Genomic DNA, 22,274 nt, shown 5'->3' on the forward strand with positions numbered 1-22,274 from the left:
ATAGCCATTGCCATAATTAACAACTTGAGCCGTGGATGTTGTTAATTTGCATATTATTGGTGGGTTACCAGGCAGGGCTCAGTACTGACGTCAATAACCAAGACAAATTAGCCACATGAATCATGCCTTACAGTTTGCATTCCACTTGAAACTGTCACATAAAAAATGCCATTTATTTCCAGAGCACAAACACACATTTTAGTTACAATCAGTTGTAGGCCACAATAACTCAATTTGTAGGTTTTTGAAATAAGGAAAATTTTAAACTAGAAGAGTAATAGGAAAATAGTATCTCAGATTCTTGGTACACACACATGCACAATACAGATCGTGATTAACATCTTTTCCCATGCATTTCACAAGTAGTTTTCCCTACTTTATTTCTTGTACAAAAGTTGTGTGTAAAAGCTGTGAAAAAGCCGTATAATATGCGACTAAAAGTCGTGCAAAAGCCAATTAAAACACAATGTTAGCTCCAACTGTGTGTGGCTATCTGTATGGCAATGCAATAATCCATACATGATTACACAAACATCTACGTGCATTTTACACAAGAAATGAACATGATTTAACCGAGAAGTGCACAGCTTTTGCACACTTTTAAATCGAAAAAATGCAGGGCTAATTTAATTGCATTTTGCACAACTTTTGATTGTGGCAACCTATTTTTGAACCCAGGTAGCCCAGTGTGCTACCTGAATTTTAAGAATGCCCCCCCCCCCAATCATGCCCACTTGGCTTGCACCACTGTATCCGGCAGATGCTTTTTAATTTTAGGTATTAATGGCTATTACTAGTATCAGTTAACTGAATGCTGTTAGAAATATTGTCAAAGGCTTATTATGTATGTAACAGTACTTAATTTTAGGAAAGTAGTAACACTAACTTACAGGTGGGGCAACCTAAAATTCTGATAGGCAACCTAATTTTTGCCGTAGGTTGCCCGTAGGTTGAACACAATAATTTAGAATGAAGAGGGTGGCTTACCTGGACTCTTCTGAACTGACGTTGGTGAGAAACCTTTGAATCAGGAAAGACTTTGAATCACTTTTATGCCGTTTGAAAATCTTCATGTCGAGACAAAACAAAGCTACCCACGGTTAAGTCCTGCACTGGTAGGGTAGGCAGCCAAAATATCATTAAAAAAAACTGCAGACTTTTAATCCAGCAAGTAAAAAAAGTAGCCGCTTCTTTCTTGTAGATCGTTACAAATGCATTCTCTAACTGTACGTGTCTAGTGGGGGGCCAATGTCTCTACCCTTGACAATTCTACCATAACCTTTTGCTACAAATGAATACACAATGAGCTCCGACAATACGTCTCTGTCAACCGTTATGAACTGCAGGGCAGTGTTAACAAAACGTGAGATTAATTGATGTGAACCGTCTATCTGTTTATTTTCCGTGGCTACCATAACGGCGTGGCGTGCGACTGTAATCCCGCGTTTTTGTTTCGCGGCCGGGAATGGACAGCGAAGGGTACGCGCTTACGTAACGGGTAACACGCAGTCGGCTTTGATAACCATTTTTTTGTTGACAATAGCATTAATCTTTTTTAAAAATATTGCAGCAAATGATTGTGAGTTATAGCTACGAACGTATGCACAGAACTAACCCATTCGGTCACTGACCTCCTTTACAGAGTAATAATCTTTTAACATTTTGTTCTGTAAAAAGTTACTGAAAAGAAGTAAAATCATTTTTCTTATAACTGTCCAATGACTGATTTTTATCAAAAATTTGATTAATCTAAAAGCAATTAACATGCCAGGATCTACATGGTATTTGTCACAATTTGTTTTAAAAAATGCTCTTCTATAATTTTTCAAAATTTTGCAACCCTAGGGTACCTCCATTTCACTTGACGAGAATCGTTTTCTTCATTGTATGCGGCTAATCAGTGTTGAAAAAGAAAATTTTTTTTCTTTTATCAAACGATGCAGTTACTAAGGCAGCTCTCGGAATTTCATAACATCATGGTTAAAGTTTGTACTTTGGTGCACACTGTTTAATTGATGTTTATACAAATTTGTAACCAACTTTCAAAACAATCGCAAGACGTGACCAATTTTCAACTTCAAAAACTGTCGAATAGTTCCAGTTTTGATCAAATCATAGCATAATATATATACTTTGTGGTTACCACATTTAAAAAATGTTTGAAGGCAACTAAAAACAAAAGGAAATCTTTTAACATCTTTTGAAAAGGATCCGTAGAAACCGAACAATGCAGTTAGAATTTATCAAACACACGGGTACGTGAAAGGTCAAAGATTTTTCTATTATCTGAGTAGAATGCCGCGGTCGGTGAGGTATACTCACCTGAAAGGCAACCTGAATGGTCCTTAATGGGCTTGTTTATGGGTTCTTGTATTGTTATATACTCCAACTTGCTATATGACAGTTATGAACCACATTATCAAAAGCATTCTCAGATAATACCTGAGATTTTGAATAGTCAGAATTGTGTTAAATGTTCTAAAGTTCATAGAATATACATGCATTTTACACAAGAAATCATCTAATAAATGCAGTTTAAACAAGAAGTTTATGGCTTTTGCAAGCATTTTAATTGAGAAATGCATGACATTTGAACGTGATTTGCACTTGTGTACATGATAAGTTATCAAAAATCTGTACTATTTCTATCTGAACTCACGCCCCAGTAACATTACCTATGTTGTTACATTACCGAAATAGCACACTATATGGACATTGCAAACTAATTACTGGATAATGTACAATGTACACATATGGGGTCATTATTCATCTCTTTCTTGATAGAAACTCTGACCAGGGGATTTGTTTGGGCAAAGTTTGAAACAATTTACCAACCAAAGATGACAACAACTGACAAGCTAGAAATGATATATTTATGCTGGGGTCATATTTTCAAACTGGGGCCTTTCTGAAAAAACAACAACTATTTTTCAACTTCATTTGAAAGTTTTGTGCTTTGTTATCTTTTAATTCATACTTTTCATTCCATAACACTGCCCGGCCGGGCCCCGGTTTGGAAATGTGACCTTGGCATTAGGAGGAAATATGCACAGGAAATAAAAATGACAGAGGGACAACAAAAAAGTTAAAACTTCGTAAGGTGATAATATGAGGGTCTGCATGGGGGTACTCGTTTTCATCTGTCAAGTGAGGAAAGTCGCATAAAGTATCTTTCCCAAGGGCACAACACCTGGGCAAGTTAGGGGATTCGAACCCAGGATCTATGGGTTCTGTGCCAAACACCTAACAATTACATCAACCTAACCAACCTATTGAAACAAGGACCGACTTAAGTTATTGGTACCTTCTTGGGGGCCCACATGCCCTTTTCCATAGAGCGTAATCGGCCATTTTAATTCTACGTAGAGCGTAGACAGACCACTCTTATTCAATGTAGAGCATAATTGGCGCATTTTGCATAGAGTGTATTTGCCGTTTTAATTCTACGCAATACATTGTAGGCACTTGGAATCTATCGTAAAGCGTTATCGAGAGGTTTCCTGAATTCAGCATAACACGTAGCGAGCTCAAAAATTTAGCTTAGCGCGTTGTCGGGACTTCTTGTGCTTAAGTCAATGCCACACCCATTAACAAATCAAAACCAAGACGCTCTTGTCTGCTTTAATCCTCTCTTGAATTGATGCGGATTAGGAGAAGTGCTTGGGCAACTTTCCCACAAAGCTGCCAAAACAAACATATTTCTGTAGAACAATGGGAAGGTAGCAACGGCACATTATCCGCATGGGCCGTTATCTGGGACAACTGCTGGGAGTGTGTATCACCCAAGACACAGTTACAGTGGTGCAGTATTTACACAACAAGCTAAGGCACACTGGATGCATAGAGATAAAGAGTTACAAAGTTCAATGATAAAGGTAAATCCTGTAGCATTTTTGAGGCCGCTTAGTCGCACGGTGTCTAGGGCACGGTATTTGCAAGGTGGAGCCCATCCCTCTCCTTCTACTGCCACCGAAGGCAGGTGCCCACTTTACACCTGTGTGGAGTGGGGAAAGTCGTGCCTTTCTCAACGAAAACAACTTCTTGTCAGGAATACCAACATTAGGAGCCAAACCTGTGACCTCGGGTCTTGAGTTTGGACTTGGCCATTTGGCATTATTTTTACCTTTACTATAATGGTAGCCACATCAACAAATATAGTACATATCTTGATTAAAAATTCCCTTCCAATGCATTTTACATCCAGTTTTAACTTCTTTATTTCTCGTACAATAGTCGTATAAATCATAACTGAAAGTCGTGTAAAAGCTTTTGGTTACACGAGAAATGAACGAATTGAAATGTACGTATTTCGCACAGATTTTCATCGTGATGGGAAGTTATTTGATGGGAAGATGGGAAGTTATTTGAGACTTGTACAGTATATCTTCTCAATGTACCTGTGCTAAGACATGAATAGTAAACCAAACACGTACAGTATTCCGGATCCACCCTTTTCTCATTAATCACAACTCCTCCTGACAGTTCTTTTCTTTCTTTGACGCTTTCAAGCCAGAAAGGTTTTATTTTTCTGCATTCAAAAATACAAAATACATCTCAATTAACTTATATATAATAAGATCACTATAAATCTGCAAATGGTGATAAATTTCATTACAAAACTCAAAATGATTACAGTATTCCAGTCTATTCGAATGACTGTTAAAAGTATAACTTTTTTGTGTGCAACACATTTGAGCTATGTACAACTTTCTTGATAGCTTCTTCTGAACTATTAAAAGCATCTTATGTACTCAGTAGTAAGATGACCAGGAAGCTTGTTATGTTATACATGTAGCACTAACATGTCAATGAGATGTTGGGATTTTATAGGTCTAGATGCAGTTATGGGTGGCCTTGTCAAACAAACAAACAATACGAGTTGCACCTGCAAAAGGTGAAACGATACACCTGTCCTAGATTCTAGCAGAGAATCGTCAAAAGATGACCTACTTCACACCTGTGCTGAATGGGGAAAAGGTTAACGTTAATGCCAAAATCCAACGGAACTATTCGAAAGAGATCGCAACACAGTGCATGACAAAGCTTATAAGCTTGCCTCCACCCATTCCATACAGGATTAAGTGTATTCACTCCTTTATAAGTACGATAACATAGATGCCAGTCTTTGCATCTTTTTCCTCTTACGAAAACAAAAACATGACTGGCCTAGATTCAAGGGTCATGTGTTCCTTTCTTGCATCTTAAGGAACATAAACAAGCATCCCTTCTGCCCTAAATTAAAAGAAGAATGCAACACTTTTCTTTCAGTCCTCCAGAGAATGTAAAGACTGACATATAATAGTCACATTTCCTGAAGTTGATTAAGTACCTTCTGTTAGTGACACTCACTCACTTCTGTTAGTGACACCTGTCGTCAAAATTGAAAAACCTGCTGCCATGGATCTGGCCGATATGGATCTGATGACAATCTTTCGCCATAACTTCGGAATGTTGTTTTTGGCGGGCGTATGTAAACAGTTGAATGCATGTTAAAGTTAATCCGTGTCCCAATGGATTTCTTTTGGTGCTATTAAGTTTTGCGCTTTCGTGTCAACTTGGAGAAACTTTCTGTCACCCTTGCTGAAAAGTGGAAATGTTTTCAGTGTCTGCCAATTGCAAGAGGGTCTGAATGGGAGAATCTTGGCAATACTTAATGATAAATTTAGGAGAGTCGGCAACACTTTCACGATATATGAAAATGTTCTTGTGTAAGGCTTTTGGAAAGACTTCATTGGATTATTCTTTCTTGTGGTGTCTGGTAAAACTTTTCTGCAGATGCTAGATGCTCCGTTCTAATTTTTTGGGAAGTCTGGTGTTCAACTATGCCATACCAACAATTTTTCCATAACACTCAACAAGAAATTCAGGATAACTTGTTATGTGGAATATTAAAGTGACCAATTACACTTTACAATTTCCTGACAAGGTTGAATTAAAGCGGCCAGCTACGATTAACATACTAGAACAGAAATGTCTTACTAAGCCTGAAGGAAAAAGGCAATTTTGCAGACCCTGCTTCCAGTGAAATAAACTCACTATAGAACAATTGTCTCTTAATAAGTCACCTAATAAAAACCACCTGTTACACCAGTGACCTCAAAACTGTTCCCAAATTGACATCTAATCTATTTGCTTGTCCCTATAAATTTCAATTCAAAAATAAAAACTGTACAACAAAAATGGTTAGATACTTAGGCCACACCAATCTAATTTGTTGGTTCTCAGATTTTTTCAGAAAAAAATATGAAGCAACAGGGAAAAAAAAAGAAACACGTCTAGGCATCTTATTATAGCCCCAAATGCTACGAAATGAGCCATGAAGTCAACATAAAAGGCTGGGTTAATATCTAAACAATGAATTTTGAACTTTTAATCAAACCACTGCATTGAAAGATGGAATACCTGTTCACAACTAGAAAGAAGATGGTTGTTTTCAACTGTTCAGGGCAAAATATGAGCATTTTGCAGTTGATTCTGAATTTTTTTTTTTGTATATCAGAAAAAAATGAAGCTGGCGAATTCGTTAACTAAGAAATTAAATTAGTGTGGCCTTATATAGTTTTCAACGCCTAATTGACTTCTTTTACCAAATGTTTGAATTCCCACTTGCTAAATCTGAGTCATAAACGCAGACACAAAGACTTGGATTGATCTGGTAAGGTGTCACAAAGAGTAAAGTCTCCGACTGACACACAGTAATAGGATTAGACCAGTTACATAGACACGAGCCAATGAGTCGTAATAACTCAACTCCTTCCGGAGACATACAAACGACATAACCATAGAGACAGCTACAAAACAGTATCATTCCGGCCCATCAATTAACAGGTGTCTGACACCTTGTAGTGTAGGGTATCGAATCACCTGAAGGTAAAATTCCTGCTCCAGTTTTTCTGTCAGTACAACCCAGAAAGGCAGTTTCCTTATGGTACACTGCTTGTAGTTAATGTTAACTTGCTTCATAGCTCAGTGTTCGAAATATCTGTCTGCAGTCTGCAATCTGCAGATAGGTTTTCAAGATTGCAAAAGAAAAATTATACAATCTGCAATTTTGCAGAAGGAAAACTAGGCTCCAGTCATTCAATAGTTTTCAATTTAGCAAACTAGACCTCTCTGGCCCCAAGGACAGACAACACTTCAGTATTTTCAAATTGCAGAACAAAATTTGGACTCTTCTGCAATATTGCAGAGCACTGAAAAAAAGTATTTCGACCACTGTAGTTGCTCACAAGGGTGCTTCATACATTCATTGTAGAAAAAAAACAGAGCTATTTGACAGTTAATGAAAATTGACAGATGTATATCTCTGGAATGTACATAGCCTGCAGGGCTTCAAAATACTTTTTCTGAATATAGATAACATTCAAAAGTGCCTGTACCAGACAAGTTTTACCGGCACCAAGACAAATTCTACAAAATCTCTTTCCATGCCAATTTTTGTCTGTCAAAGATGGCACATTGGGTAAAATGTTTGTCCATTGTGAGTGGTGAAATTCCATCTAACGCTGGCTAGAACACTGGTCCAGAAAAACTATTTACGTTAAGTTTCAATAAAAGGACAACCTTCTCAATTGAATTTTTATAGGTAGCTTCAAATCACTCAGTGGCATTACATGTAAGATTTGCCATTAATTATAACCTAGCCTAGAGAAGTTCTAGCAGCTCCTGCGATAACATTGTTCATTTTTAATTAAAGCAGCTTTGCTACAGGTGGTTAGGCATTATCTACATGATAACATCTTTGAACCACTTGATATAAGGATACAGGGATTAAAGAACTTACTTTAACACATGTGGGTAACCAGATACTAGGTATAATTTTTGTCTTTTGACAACATATTATTAATAAGATGTTGGTTTCAAGTAACAACAATGTAATCTGTATTTTTGTGTTAATGGCACTGTGCAAAGCCCCCCCCCCCAAAGTCCAAAATGTTTCATGGATCACAGTTTGCCAATAGAAGTGACAGTTTGCCATTCCAGAGCTTTTTTGAAATATTTTGTCGTTTTAATTGGTATTAGACCAAGATTCAATCAATTCTTTTTTAACCGAATTTAGCGTCATTTTCCCCCAACCGGGGGTTAGATGTGCTTGCATCAAGTACAAGTCTTTTTTTGAAGCAGGATTTCTATGGCTGGATGCTCTTCCTAACGCCAACCCAAACCCTAGTAGGGCCCAGGATCCCTCTTAACTGACCAAGATTCAATCAATTAATAAATCAAAAAAGTTCAGCCGTCCTTTTTTTAACCTTCAGCTTACTAAGGTAACCATTTGGCACCAACTTTGCATTGATTATCAAGTTAGGTAGCAGGTAAAAGGTTAAACGACAACAGGCGGCAAGGAAAATCCCCACAACCTCCTCGTGGGAAGTAACCACATCCCTGTTAGTCAACATGGCGTTGTTTGAAGAGCGATGACATGTACAACTGATATCAGGTGGGGAGAAGACAAACTACACAGCAAGCTAGCCCGGGTAAACTTTCCACTGGCAACACTTACACAAACACTCCAGAACAGGGCTCGAAATATATTTTTTCTACATACCTGTACTGGTGCAGACATGTACAACTGATATCTGGTGGGGAGAAGACAAACCACACAACAAGCTAGGCCGGGGTAAACTTTCCACTGGCAACACTTACACAAACACTCCAGAGCAGGGCTCGAAATATATTTTTTTTACATACCTGTACAGGTAACATTGAAAATAACCTGTACCAGACAAACTACCTGCACCACTCAGAATACACGAAGTATGGTTTATCCTAAAAACTGTTCAGAAACCATTTCCATTATTCTTTTAAATTTACACTTCATGGGTAGTAACAGTTACTTAATGCAGCAAATACAAAACCACATATACCTACATTTGAATATAAACCCAGTACATGGACCAGTGCAAGTTAGATACAGGTAGACATCAGCAATTGAGGGCCTGCATGCCCTTTTTCGTAAGGCGTAATCAGGCCTTTTTAGACTTCGTAATTCGTAGGCAGCCTCCGCAAAAATCAACATAATTCGTAATAGGACATAAGCCACAAATCGTAAAGTTGTAATCAGCTCTGAGTCTTAAACATAATTTGTAATCGGCGGCGAAAATATTTCGTAATTCGTAATCACTACCCCCCCATGCAGGCCCTCCTAAATTGACATGTACTAACCCCCATATGCAGGTGGTATTTCGAGCCCTGGGTAACCATACACTATGGGAAAGAGAAACGGTCACGGTCACAAAGAAAGGAGGGGAAAGAAGTGGGGAGGCTGAGATGTTAGAAACCGTCTGGGCCACTTCTCCCGCCTTTTTTGTAGTGAAGGGGTCTGTGTTTGTACAAACATGGATGGAGGATCTCACAGAAATGTGAGACGGTTCTGTGAAAGGGGCTGCCGAAAGAAACAGGTGGGGCACAAAAAAACTTATGTAACCAACACAGAAAAATACAGCAGAAGGAAACCAAGCTTAAACCTTGATATTTCTTTAAAATTGAGTACAGAAAAATAAAAAATCTGCACTTTATTATATGTACATTGTATTGGGAGATGAAGAAATGCATGAAATCTTTAGATATAGACTTGAAATACTTTTTTTCAGTATACGTGCAGATAACTATGAAAATTCAAACCACCCAGAATTTAAGATGTATAGATCAAACTAAAACTGTTCAGAAGCCATTAATTCTTATTCAAATAAAACACATTTTAATGACTTCCCTAATGTCAATGGTCATAAGATAGTAAGAATTGTCAATAACTGGAAGTATAGACGTCTGTAAAAAAATATGTGCATAAGGCGCATAAGTCTTTCAAAGCTACAATACATTGCAACACTGAAATCGTCTGATGACAAAACACACTGACTTGTAAGTTATATATAACAAGAAAGGCATGTGAGAAGCCAAAGAATTGACATAACAACATTACAATACATCACCATAAGACTTAAGTAACTACATCTGACCTGTAAGGGTCATAGTAAAAGTAAAACTGTCAGTTGTAACTATAAAGGGTTCTTTGTCCATAAAATTGATGTGAAGGCTAGTGCGTAAGAGTTTGCCAGCAGAATCCATGTACTGTGTGCCTACATTGTAATGTGTGGCAGAAAAAAATACATACTTGTCATGTGTCAAGGGATACGCATTCCGGAGCAAAACTATATTTGTTGACAAGTCAACCAACAAAGCTTTCCTTTTTCTTTGCTCAGCTAACGTTCTATTGGCTCAGGTAACCTTATGATACCAAATTTGTATTGGTAATAGAGTTAAATAGCATTTGTTAAATAACAGTATGGTCCTAACTTTTACTAAGTCTGAAAACTCAGAGCTTGAAATACAGTTACCTCATCAGGGCAGGTGTGCAGAAAATAATACTGTATTACTAGATTTCGAGCCCTGTAGTGACTGTTCAATGAAGTTAGATTCTGAAAACACCTGTTATGGTGAATGCACAATATTGGTCCCATTCTAGAATGTGCTTCGATTTAGCAGGACTTTTTCCTGGTCTTCCTTACTTTACATGATCTGATGGAGAAGATAACTACTGGTTATTTCTGCCTAACAATGTTAAACACTACAACAGGGGTCGAAATAGATTTTGGGGTCAACTTGCACTGGTGCAGATGAAAAAAGAAATACTTGCACCAGAAGAAAAATAGTTGCACCCCCCAAAAATAATAGGAACACAACCAAAAGTACATGTAGTAACTTTAATAGCATCCAATATTTGCTTACACTACTAACCTACTAAAGCAACGTAGATAGTAACCTTCAATTAATTACAAAAAATGAAGAAAAACTTCATGGATTCTGGTTTTGTTGAAATTTGTTCCCTTTCCAGTTCTTTATTGGGTATTTCTACAGGTTATAACAGCGGATAAAGCAAACTTGCACCGCCGTGCATACCGGCAAAAAATTAGTTGCACAACACCAAATTTACTTGCACCAAGTTGCACACAGAGGGGTATTTCGACCCCTGCTACAAACTTGAACTTGTTGTACATCTCATGCAGCATACAAGCTTATGGACATGGCACTACAATTAACCATCTCAATGCTGTCTAACCCTATATAACTGATACTGAAATTTAGTACCAGAAGCTAACTTTGGCAGAAGAAGGTTAAAGATGCTGTTCTACCTTCTAGTTTTCCTCACTGAAGAAGAGAGTTCTACTCCTAGGTTTCTGGTTGAATTTGCTTGTACAAAAACATGTTTTGCTGGTGAAAAACGACTTCAAAGGGAAGAGAATGGGAAAGAAGCACCCAGGTCACAGATGGCTCTGTCAGCTTTGGCCTCTAGCCAGCCGCAGTACCCAAGGATACCCAGGCAACTTTCATCTGGATATCAGGAATGTACTAACATGGTCACTGGGTTTTCTTTACAGGGCCCAGTACTAGTCCTACCAGTCGTAAGTAAAGCCCAGTGTTACTGCCAGGGTCTATCTTTCTGTTGAAATTTTGCGCTCATGACTGACAAAAATTTTGGTACTCGTGACGGACAAAAATTTTGCCCAATCTGTCATCTTTGATGGATAAAAAATCAGTGTGTGAACTGAAGATATAGAGAGAGATGTAATTCAACTAAGCTTTACAGCAAAATCTGCCCCTTAAATTCAGGAATATTAGCATTTCAAAGGGTCATGATTTCAAAATTTCTTGGGAAGCATGCCCCCTGACCACCTATAGGATTGTCGCGCTTTGGCGCTCTATATGAACTTACATTAAACAAAATTAAGATGACGGAAATATTTCAGGCTGGCTAGAACAAGAACTCGTCTAAGCATATGATATAGGTAGGTAGGCAAGTCCAAAAGCAGTTTATAGGTCAGTAGAAGATGAATAGCAAGTTGACACTGAGTCCTAAACCCAGCTTACTAAATAATGGCTTCTATTTACACTTAAAAGTTTAACACAGGTTTCTTAACTATGGAAAGAGCTAACACCATGCTATTCGCCGGCATTCATGTGAAAAACTAGTAAAGGAAAATTCATCCTGCATATCAGTACTTTACGAGTGCGAGAAACAATTTGCTCCTAACCTCTCAAGTAAAGGTAAGCTGGGCACTTGAAACAGGAGTATGGGCACTCCAGATTCAAACTCTTAACTTGTTGTGGTAAATTTTATGGCCAGAGGAGTGGACATATCTCCAAGTACCTGATGTAATGTAAAAGAAGTCTTCTCTTTTGATATAGTGACACTAGGTATCACTTGCAATGCTAAAATTAAAAAGTAAAAGTATGAGAAGTTGTGATTTCTAGTAATTAGCATCACTGGTACAACAAGCATCAAACTTTCCAGTCCAGCAAAATTGATAGGTTTTATCTTACTTCAAGCACCCAAATGTTGACTTTCTTAGAGATGTTTCTTGCGTGAAAGATACTCCAGGAACATAGCTACTCTGACTTCATATCTGTATCATGTTGTAGAACGTGTTGTTGTGGTTTTTGCTACGTGTGAAAACTCAGGCAAACAAAACAGTTGTATTTTCCTAACAGATGGTGGGAGGAACCGTACAGTACAGAGCTCCAAATGCTGGGGAACTGTGTTGTAGTTATGAGATCGCACTTAATGTCGGCTAAATGAGACAGTAAGACCCTCCGATTACGAATGTTGTGACCTATCTCGGGGTGAAAGTGTTGTGTTTAGGAAACAAGAGCTCTTGCTGTGCCCACACTTGCAGTGTGTTAACTACGTACGTTGCTTTCCCGTATAGAGGGGGCCCTAGCGGTAGTAGAAGTTGGGTTTGTGTGTTTTTAGAAAGCGGTACTCACATCTCCAGCTTATCGAGGATGTTCCTGTTCCTACTGATGGTTCTGGCTGCCATGTTTAGAGGCTGGGTCGGCGCCGGTTGTCGCCGGGGTCGGCCTCCGGACGGGTCTCTCCCCGTCTCATCTCAAGCAACCCGCGCTCTGCCTGCTCGGAAAACTGGAGTCCACCGCCGCATCAAAACGCCGCCATATCGACACAGCAACCTCTGTGACGCTTTATGAAATCGTCCACTGTGTGCAGAATCCACCGAGGGTCACGTTGGAAACCGGAAAAACCTTGTTTTCCAGAGTTTTGGAGAGCTTGCCAAGAATTCGTTCTTGCTAAACAAACAAAATGGCGAAAACTAGGAGTTACCAGCATGCCTTGCGGGGCGAGCAGAAGGAAACCAAGACCCCACACTTCCCTATCCGCGGGAACCTGATGATTTTTACAGCACAGTTCAGGACACATTGGTGTCCTTATATTTCATAGAATATCAAAAACATCTTGTTGATTTTCAAATTTCATTCATTATGCATTTTTGTAGAGCAACAGTGTCACCACAATAACTATATTTAAGTTTTTAAAAGGTTCAGATGAACCTGATTTGGGAGATTTCAACACCAGTCAGGGGTCCTTAGCAACGGCATACACCTTCTGCATGGCAACCAGGTGATCAGCTGTCAGGTGGTATTTGTCAGGTAATAGGATATGGCTGTTTGAAGTGCGTTTCTCAAAGTTCACACAAGCCAGGCTCAACACGTGAAGAAGGCATTTGCTTGATCGAACGCCCTAAATTTAGAAAAAGCACCTTTAATAAAATCTATTCACCTGAGGGAATGAAAATGTCAAAGGTTGAAATGGCTTTTCTCAGTGTTTGCAGAGATTTATGTTGATCACCGTTCTATGACAAATGAGAGTTGTAATACTCCATCAAAATCCTACTCATACATGTAGGAGTCAAGGAAATGTAACATTAACATCAACATTTATACATTGCTGCCAGCTTTTGGACACTGTGTATTAACATTACATGTAGTTAACATCAAATTTAGTGTAGTTTAAAATGGTAGCGGTGCGACAATTTTCAGGCATGCACATTTACAATCCTGAAGAAGGCTGCTGGAAATGTGGTGTGCATATTTTACATTTTGTAAAATGTAATTTTAAAATTTTGTAAAATGTAATTTTAAAATTTTGTAAATTTTACAAAGTTCAACTGTTAACCATTGCCAACACAGATGAACTTTCGTAACAATGTAAAGCATCCTGTTTTCATATTTTTGATGAAAACAAAAAAGTGGCAAGAGATCACTAGATATTTCAGTTGTGTGGCTCTGCCGGATCTTGGCCTGTTGCTAGGCTGTTCTCCTATTTGTTTCCTTATTAGCAGAGTGTCAGAGTAGCAACTATGGATCTTCTGTTGAGTTCCCCCAGCTGCCAGCAAGGTAAACACTTCCCAACAGAGCTCCCCTAACAGCCTCCATTCCCTCACCTTAACTGTCAATAATGTCACACAAAGGGCCCTGGGCACGTCTCAAAACGTGCTGTCGGAGCGTAAACGGTCATTTTTCACTTGTCACGGCTACCATTTGGCTCCAACACACCATGGTGAGAAGACTATTGTCATTTACAGTACATCAGAGTTCTGGCCAGCGCCTGTCTTTGTCAATTGATGGAATTTTACCACTTGTAATGGCCAAAAATTTTGCCCAATTCGCCATCTTTGATGGACAACAATTGGCATGTAAAGCTATGGAAAGAGATATCATTAAACTAAGCTAAGCCTACAGCAAAATTTGTCCCTCAAAATGCAGGATTTTCAGGGCATTGAATTTGATTGATTGCAGCAAGAAAACAAACATAGTACATTTCTTTTAAGTCTAAGTCCAATGATCAAAATACCAGTAACAAAAGGCTTTTAAAAAATGATACCTCTCTGGTACATGGTGTTTGTGCTGGATAATAACAAGGGAAAATGAAATTTTAGCTAATAAAACAATTAATTAACCTGCTTCACAAATCTCATTGTTGAAATCATTTCTTATCACCCTGTTTAGCCCACCTGAATAAAACTTTAATAGATCACACCAGCAAACATTGAATACATTGTACTACTGCTAGTACTAGTACTACTACTTGTACTACTATTACTACCTACTACTACTTCTACTACTACTACTACTACATGTACTACTAGGTGTACTACTACTTCTAATTGGCCCACCTGAATAAGACTCAACTCATCTAGAGAAAAAAAAGTTCACGCATACAAATACTAGATACTACTTCTTCTACTGCTACTCAGCTACAAAATACTGAATGCTACTACTATTCTACTACTACTTTTACTACTACTATTACTACTACAATGCAACACAAGCAATCCCACACACACACACACCACACATTCACACACGTAAACTCACATCTGTACATTGACAGGAGGTATAGATCTTGTGTACTAGTATATTAAATCAATCAACATTTTAGCACTGACTGATATAGCCTACATTACTGAAGCCACATTGACTAGAGTGAGTACAATGTTGTGGTGGGTAATGTTGGATATTGAGCAGATTTCTGTCACATCCTGTCCGGAGTGGTCGGTTGATCCCCTTCAGCTTTCCTGGTTGCCAGGAGACGTCATCAACTCTTCTCTGAAAGCTCATTACTGGTCTGATCCAACCATAATAGGATTTCAAAGTACCACCAATCGTTGGTAACCCCTCAAGGTCACTCCGCAAAACCAAATTACCGCCAATTTCACCTGCCCACCTGTGTTGCCGGGTAGCCATCAAGTATTTTCCTATTCAGAGGTATTAGCAGCTGTATGGGCAGAACGTAGACTCCACCAGAGTAAAAATGTGGGTTCAAAAACTGTAAAAATTTGCTAAATAGTGAGAATAATTGGCCAGGGGAGTTAGGCGACAGTAGGGTTCATTTGCTCACATAGTTAGTATGTGAAGGGTGAAATTACCCAACCTGCAAAGTGAGTTTACTGGCAAATTATTTGCCTTTTTTGCCGAATTGTACGTTCCGTACCCCCGAATTCTACGTTCCGTACCCCCGTAGGAAGGCCTGGTGGAGGCTAGGTAAAATGGGATAGGGAAGCTCATGTCAACAAGCTGTTTATTGTTCCTCCTTTTTCAGTTCACATTAGTTTTTCTTCACTGGCGTTGGTTATGCGTAATGAGCTTAGTGTGGACTGGAATGAGATTACTGCGGAGAAATTCTTTTATGCCCTTTGTTCCTGTTAAGTTGATCATCTTTGCCAACTTAAACTGGGGAAGAAGGGGAACTTGTTGAGCTTTCATGTTGTCAACATTCTGCATGTTCTACAGAACATTACTAGCTTATCAACCTGAGGAGCAATGCTTTTTTTTTTTTAAATTCGACAGATGATATGCCAGGGGAGTTGGTCCGCACTGAGAGAACAGTTTCCCGGTTGGCAAGCTATGCCTCACGACGCTGGTTATTGTGAAAAACTCAGTATTAGGATTTCCTTTATTTTCTTGATGATACATAAGGGTTTACTCTTTCCGACAATATAAATCATTTTGGTGTCTAACTAACTTATAAGTTCGATTTTTTACATCGGAAAATACTTTTTCCCCCTTGAGAAGTTTTAAAGGTTAATGAAACTGAAATTCTGTTGTTTTTGTACCTAGAGGAATATCAGGAATATTGTTCATTCCACAGTTTATTTGCTTCAGAATCAATTCCAGAAAGAGCCCATTTCTTGACTTGCAGGTATGTGGCATGGAAAAGGGAGTACCCACAGTAAATTGAGATGTGCTCCCGCAAGTCTTTTTGCATATTGAACAATGATATCATGTCTGTTGTTTTCCAATGTTGTGTCCAAAAATTTGCAATGAACAAATTTCTGAAGCACTATTGACCAAATCAAATACAACCTGTGTTTTTGCACAGGCGCAGTACGTTATGCCGATGTGCTGTTCGCATGAGTACATCCCAATAACAAACACCACTGTGGTCACATCAAAACAAGTTTAACTCTGAAGGGGGGTGAGGTTACTGCAGTCAGACTCCTCAACAACAGATAAATGTGTCAGATTAGGCAGGTATACACAGGATAAAGTAAATGCAGTGATAAAGGGTAGACATACAGGTAATAAGATACCACAGTAGCAGTTACTCAAACAAAAGTTGCTGGACTTAAGTTATGGTACTTTATGTTCACGGTAGCAAAAGTTCACGGTCTGAGAAAAATTGACATGTTCACGGAACTACATGTGGCAACAGGTGCAGGAAAAAGAAAGTCCAGTGAAAACAGTGAACATAACAGTACAGTTAATAATCAGGAATTACAGTACTTTGATAGAACAAGGTGATGTCTAAGCTTGTGTCTTGGATGAGCAGTTTTAAATGGTAACATTGTTCTCATGCATGATATGAAAAGTCCGTAACTTCTTGGGAAAACCACCAAACTATTTTAACTTCATCTAGTGATTTTCACCACATTGTATAAGAAGAAGGATTGTGATGGCTTTCTACATAGACAAGTTTGTTTTTTTACACAACTCTTTTTTCAAACCTTCTCCTTGCTGCCTAACCATGAAACCAACAGAGAATTGGAAGCCAAATGGCTACTTCAGTTTTCTGAGGGTTAAGACACCCTCTAGTTCCTTCTATATTTCTTTCAATTTGAACAAGGGGAATAGTGCAGATATTCAATAAGACAATGACTCGAATACACAATTTTATCGCGTATAAAATCTGCCCTTTATTGAATACAAATCTATTAGGATTTAAATATTCAAACACTACTTCATTATTGAATAGCAGGATCTTTTTCTCTCTCTGACGTGTCATTGATTGTTGAAACTGAAGTACTGGTAATGTTGGGATCATTAACGTGTCTGATTGTGGACAGTCGACCATCTACGGACGTCTCCAAACCGTCTGCTCTTGTGTCCTCTGTGTCTCTCACTCAGCCAGACAGGTAACCTCTGTAAACAAACAAACAAATAAACAAACATGGCTCTGTAAATAGTTTCATCAGGTTGGTATTCTCAATTCAACACTTTTCTTACATCCACAATCACATACTTCTCTGTGGGCGTTTTGACAACTTCTCATCTTCATCAAGGCAAACTGAATTTTGTTTTATTGTTTGAAGATGTTTAAGTACTGTGAAGATGACACTCCCAAAGCTTTGTTTCCTAGTTGTTGTCGAATGTTCTCAATAGGACACATGGGACTAATAATTAACTCAGCATGCACAATTAGGTACGGCATGACACCTGTTTCACTTCTGACACTCTAGCCATTGAAACAATCAAACAACAATGCTAGTTGTTTTCTTGTTGCAGAACTTCCCAACATATATTACACAAAACATGTTTCATGAACACAAACAAAAATGTAATCAACTTCAGAGTTAGTTAAAGGGATTATAGTTTCTTTCACTCCATTACCTGCATATCTTTGTCCTCTTTTTCAGACAATATAATCAAGAAAAGTATGTCACTCATTCCCCGAGGGGTCTTCCCTCACAAAGTTCTATTTCTGACACAAAGGAAAGTGGCATAGTCTAATTGGCTGAGGGCAGATCACTGTGGGAGTCACCTTTTATAGAAACACCACAGGCCAGGGACACTACTAAACAGGTGTCAAACTAGTGGCTTATTACATGCTCATCTACATGTAGCTATTAAACAACTTTCAGATGCTATCTTGAAAGCTCATCTGTGTTGGTAGAAGTCATTAAAGAAACAAGTTTGAACTGTAAAGACCAGCACAAAAAAAATTTTGACTGAGTTGTACAGTCAAAAATTAGGGTGAGTCTAATTTTTTGCGTTGGTTGTTACAGTTCAAACTTGTTTCATAACTTTCAGATATGTTTCTTTTAAACTCAAACTCTTACTCATGGTACTGGGGTATATTCCCATGGGAAAATTTGAGATTGTATCTCTCTAAAATGCTATTTCCTACATTTTGAGGGGCAAACTTTGTTCATAGACTAAGCTTAGTTTAATGATATCTTTTTCCATTTCTTAACATGTCAAAGATGACAATTTTTGTCCGGTATGAGTGGCAAAATTCCATTCAAATGACAGAACACTGGTCAGACTGCTTCTGAGTCCTATCTGCATCTAAGAGTGCGGCCTCGACCACTCTACTTCTGAGTTGCTTATCACAGTTCTAAAATTAGTGGCGTCTACCTGTAGAGATAGTCATGGGTAATGTTTTGTCTATAATTGCCTAAATACACCAGCAGCAGAATAATAAAAGCCTGGGTAGTTCAAGTGAGTGAGTGCAGGGCTCGAAATGCTGGGTGCATGTGCACCCTGTCACCCAAATATTTTTTGTAGGTATTTTTGTACATATCAAACGTATAGGATGCAGGACATACAAGTGTCAGAAAAATAATAAAATCTTTGTTGTAAGTTAGCTCCCATATCAGATTCAAGCTCAGAAGAGGAGCAGTTAGATCTGCTTTTCTGTTAGATTAGTTTTTCTTTTATATGGTGCACCCAAAAAAATTTTTGTGCACCTAATTTTTTAGGTTGGGTGCACCAGTGCACCTATTCTCAAAAATAAATTTTGAGCCCTGGAGTGTGCACTGAGCAGCACAAACTGGAAAATCTACCTGTCTGAATAACAAGTGGTGCAATTAGTGGTGGGACTACTGACCACTGGTTTGACCGCGGGTAACCCCTGTTACTTGGTGACCATTCAATACCAGATTGTTTGGACAGTGTGGATTACTCCTCTATTGATCTATGCTACTGATGAGGTATTACAGTATTGGGTCAGTTAACCAATGCAATTTCAGGGCAGCAAAACTAAAAATATCCTGGATGAGGAAACCTATCTGATATTGACATTTACTGCCATTTCTAAGCATATTTTCATCATAATTGAAGCACATGTGTCACTGTCAAACAACCTCTATCAGTGTCTATTCTTGAGAATGAACAGTGATAAACATGCTCCCTCTATTGTCTCATGTGGGTACTGCAGCTGCTTTTCATCTATACACATGTATTAGGTGATAGCTAGATAAGGAGCATTTTGAGGTTTAAGTCTTTATTTGGGTATAACAGCCGTCTGGTCCAGATCACTGACCTTTTAGGGGTCTCCCCAGAAATTCTTAGGGGAGAGGTGCTCCTTAATCAGTTTATGAAAAATCAGTGAATTTTCATGAAAATACTAAGAGAAAAGCCTAAATTTTAACATTTTGGGAGAAGTGCTAGGATTTTGGGGAGAAGGAGAGCACCTTTGCTTCATTGCGTTTTTTTTCTGTTTGGAATGGAAAAGAAGCAACAAAGCAAAAACAATATTCCCCTTATGCAAAAATCGCAATAGCAGTACATGTACGTACGTACTGTAGTTATATGCGGATTCACATGAGCGACCATGCTCACACTCAGTATTTTTGTTCAACTTGAATACTTACGGAAGTTTCATCCTCATGAAGACCCTGGCCATGAAGAAGCTGATGAGGACACAGACAAAGCCGATGAACATGAGCAGGAAGCGGTTGAGTTTGGGGAGGTTGGGAGCGTTGGACTTGTCCAGTACCACGAAGCCCAGGCCACCGAGGGTGAAGAGGAAACTAGACACCAGACCCTCGATGATGTACTGTCCATTTACTCTGTAGAACAGTAGGAAAACATGTATGATACTGTATTACATTTGACAAAATATTTATACAAATACACACAACAAAAGTTCAGCTATGCTGGGGAGCTTTCGAGACGCACTCTGTCTCTTCATCAACCCGATTTATGTATTTATTTATAATTTATTTAATTACCCGATTAAGATCTCGTCTTGGAGTTCTCTTGTCATGTGACTTGATGGGATAATCATGTGACAAGAGACAGTCATATACAGGTTTTAGGTAGTGGCGCCCCCTGTCCTTGTCCTTGTACCTTGTGTATGATACACATGTACTAACAATGTTATCCGTGACACATGAATTTCAAGCAAGGAGCACAAGAGACTCTAAAAGGTGAAACACATATGAGCGATCACTGTTTTTGTTTACATCATAATTCATATACTAGTACATGCAAATTACTAATACTTGAAGGCATATGTAAATTTTTGGTACACAATTCAGCATAGGGATGTTTTTGGGGAGGGCCTGCATAAATCTTCAAAAAAAATGAAAATATAACTTTAGAATGAAGCTATAACAGGGAAAACCAGTCCCTCGATAAGCCAGAAATAGTGTCTCAGGGGGTTAGTTTCAAAATTTGTCAGGGAGAATACTAAGTACCAGACCCCCAGCTGTGGTCATGTTTTGGGGGACTCAAGGCGCAACTTGCACTGCAGAAAGTTGTCCTTCTGTACCTGACCCCTACGCTGTGAAAAAATCATGTTATGTCTTGTTGGGCCACAGCAAGTAATTTTTATGGATGACATTCGCGCGCGCATTAATTTTTGCCTGATTTTGGAAAAAAAAAAAACAAGAAATTTTGTTGCCCTCTGACAGTGGTCAACATGCCGAAAATAGGCAAAGATGTCTGTTGCCATGCCCGGAGGCAGATAACTGAAGAGAGGAGACAAGAAAAGGCTCTGATTTAATGTTTTGTTTCTTACTTTGATGCAGTGATATGTGATGCTGGCTGTGTATATGATGTTCGCATTGAATAAAAACCATTTGTACAATGATTGAGTCAACATTTTAAAATGTAGGAACCTTGTTTTTTTCCGCCCGCCTTGTTTTGTTTTCGCCCGCTCGCATTAGATTTGGAGTCGGCGGAGGATGTCATCCATAGAATTTACTGGTTGTGTCCTTATTTTGGAACAACCTGCACAGCTCCAAATTTTACATGCACTAACCTGTGTATGTAGGTAGTATTTCTGACTCATATTTACCTGTATGCCAGGAAGGCTACTGGTTTTGCATGTCCGTTTTCGTCAGTGGTTGATCCAACACTTGGGGGCTCCACAATCACGTCATAGATGATACCTGAGGGAGAGGAAATTATATACGTGCTATACATTTGCGCCCTCTAGCGAGTTTTGTATGAGGTGCAGCTCAGGGCAACTGCGTCTAGTTCTGATCTGCCATAGCACTGGTTTACATGTGCAGAAAAACCGCAGAACAAAAATCCCCCAACCAGAACACTACCAGGAAGCAATACTTTCACTGAATACTAAGATCATAATTTGAAACACTGGCTTAAACCGGAGAATGTTCTTACAAAAGTTACACGTTGTTGAGTTTACATAGCAAACCAGGACGCGACTCTTACGTTCTGTTTTTCAAAGGAAGAAAACGATTCTAACAGCTCACCTCCAGTCACCAGGAAGTACGAAACGAGCACGAATCCGTACACCACCATGGCAGACGGAGCCCTCACCCAAGACGGTTTCTTGAGCTTTAAATTGGGGCATTCCAACACTGAGAACGGGATCGAGTATAGTGCCTCCATCTTGGATCAGCTGCGAAAGAAAAATTCCTTATAGTACAAAAAAAACAGCCTGTTGACACGTGATGATTTGAACAAGAAAACGCTTCATATAGCATAAAACTTGTATTTTCTTTAACATG

At 38.7% G+C, this 22,274-nt stretch overlaps 2 protein-coding genes across 2 annotated transcripts in view; both read right to left on the bottom strand.

Moving 5' to 3' along the window:
• Nucleotides 1-13,121, bottom strand: part of LOC109485507 (protein FAM149A-like) — a 42,048-nt gene extending 28,927 nt beyond the window's left edge. Inside the window, exon 1 of the mRNA XM_019789194.1 lies at nucleotides 12,763-13,121. Within this exon, the coding sequence (XP_019644753.1) occupies nucleotides 12,763-12,815 (53 nt within the window). The 5' untranslated portion in view covers nucleotides 12,816-13,121. The remainder of the gene's footprint in view (nucleotides 1-12,762) is intronic.
• Nucleotides 13,122-17,461: 4,340 nt separating this feature from the next.
• Nucleotides 17,462-22,171, bottom strand: LOC109485526 (oligosaccharyltransferase complex subunit ostc-B). Its single transcript, XM_019789215.1, has 4 exons — nucleotides 22,017-22,171; nucleotides 21,596-21,689; nucleotides 20,166-20,363; nucleotides 17,462-17,712 (listed from the first exon to the last, which is right to left on the bottom strand). The coding sequence occupies exons 1-4, from the start codon at nucleotides 22,153-22,155 to the stop codon at nucleotides 17,694-17,696; spliced, it is 450 nt and encodes a 149-aa protein (XP_019644774.1). The 5' UTR covers nucleotides 22,156-22,171; the 3' UTR covers nucleotides 17,462-17,693.
• Nucleotides 22,172-22,274: the final 103 nt, after the last annotated feature.

This window comes from Branchiostoma belcheri, unplaced genomic scaffold, assembly GCF_001625305.1.
Source record: "Branchiostoma belcheri isolate BF01 breed outbred unplaced genomic scaffold, Haploidv18h27 scaffold76, whole genome shotgun sequence".
NCBI lineage: Eukaryota > Metazoa > Chordata > Leptocardii > Amphioxiformes > Branchiostomatidae > Branchiostoma > Branchiostoma belcheri.

Bases quoted from the DNA above. Each gene is read 5' to 3' on its own strand.
- LOC109485526 (XM_019789215.1), bottom strand. From the start codon at position 22,155: ATGGAGGCACTATACTCGATCCCGTTCTCAGTGTTGGAATGCCCCAAT. The intron at 21,690-22,016 runs GTGAGCTGTTAG...CCTCTCCCTCAG, and splicing joins GTACTTCCTGGTGACTGGAG to GTATCATCTATGACGTGATT. The intron at 20,364-21,595 runs GTAAATATGAGT...ACTGTTCTACAG, and splicing joins GTAGCCTTCCTGGCATACAG to AGTAAATGGACAGTACATCA.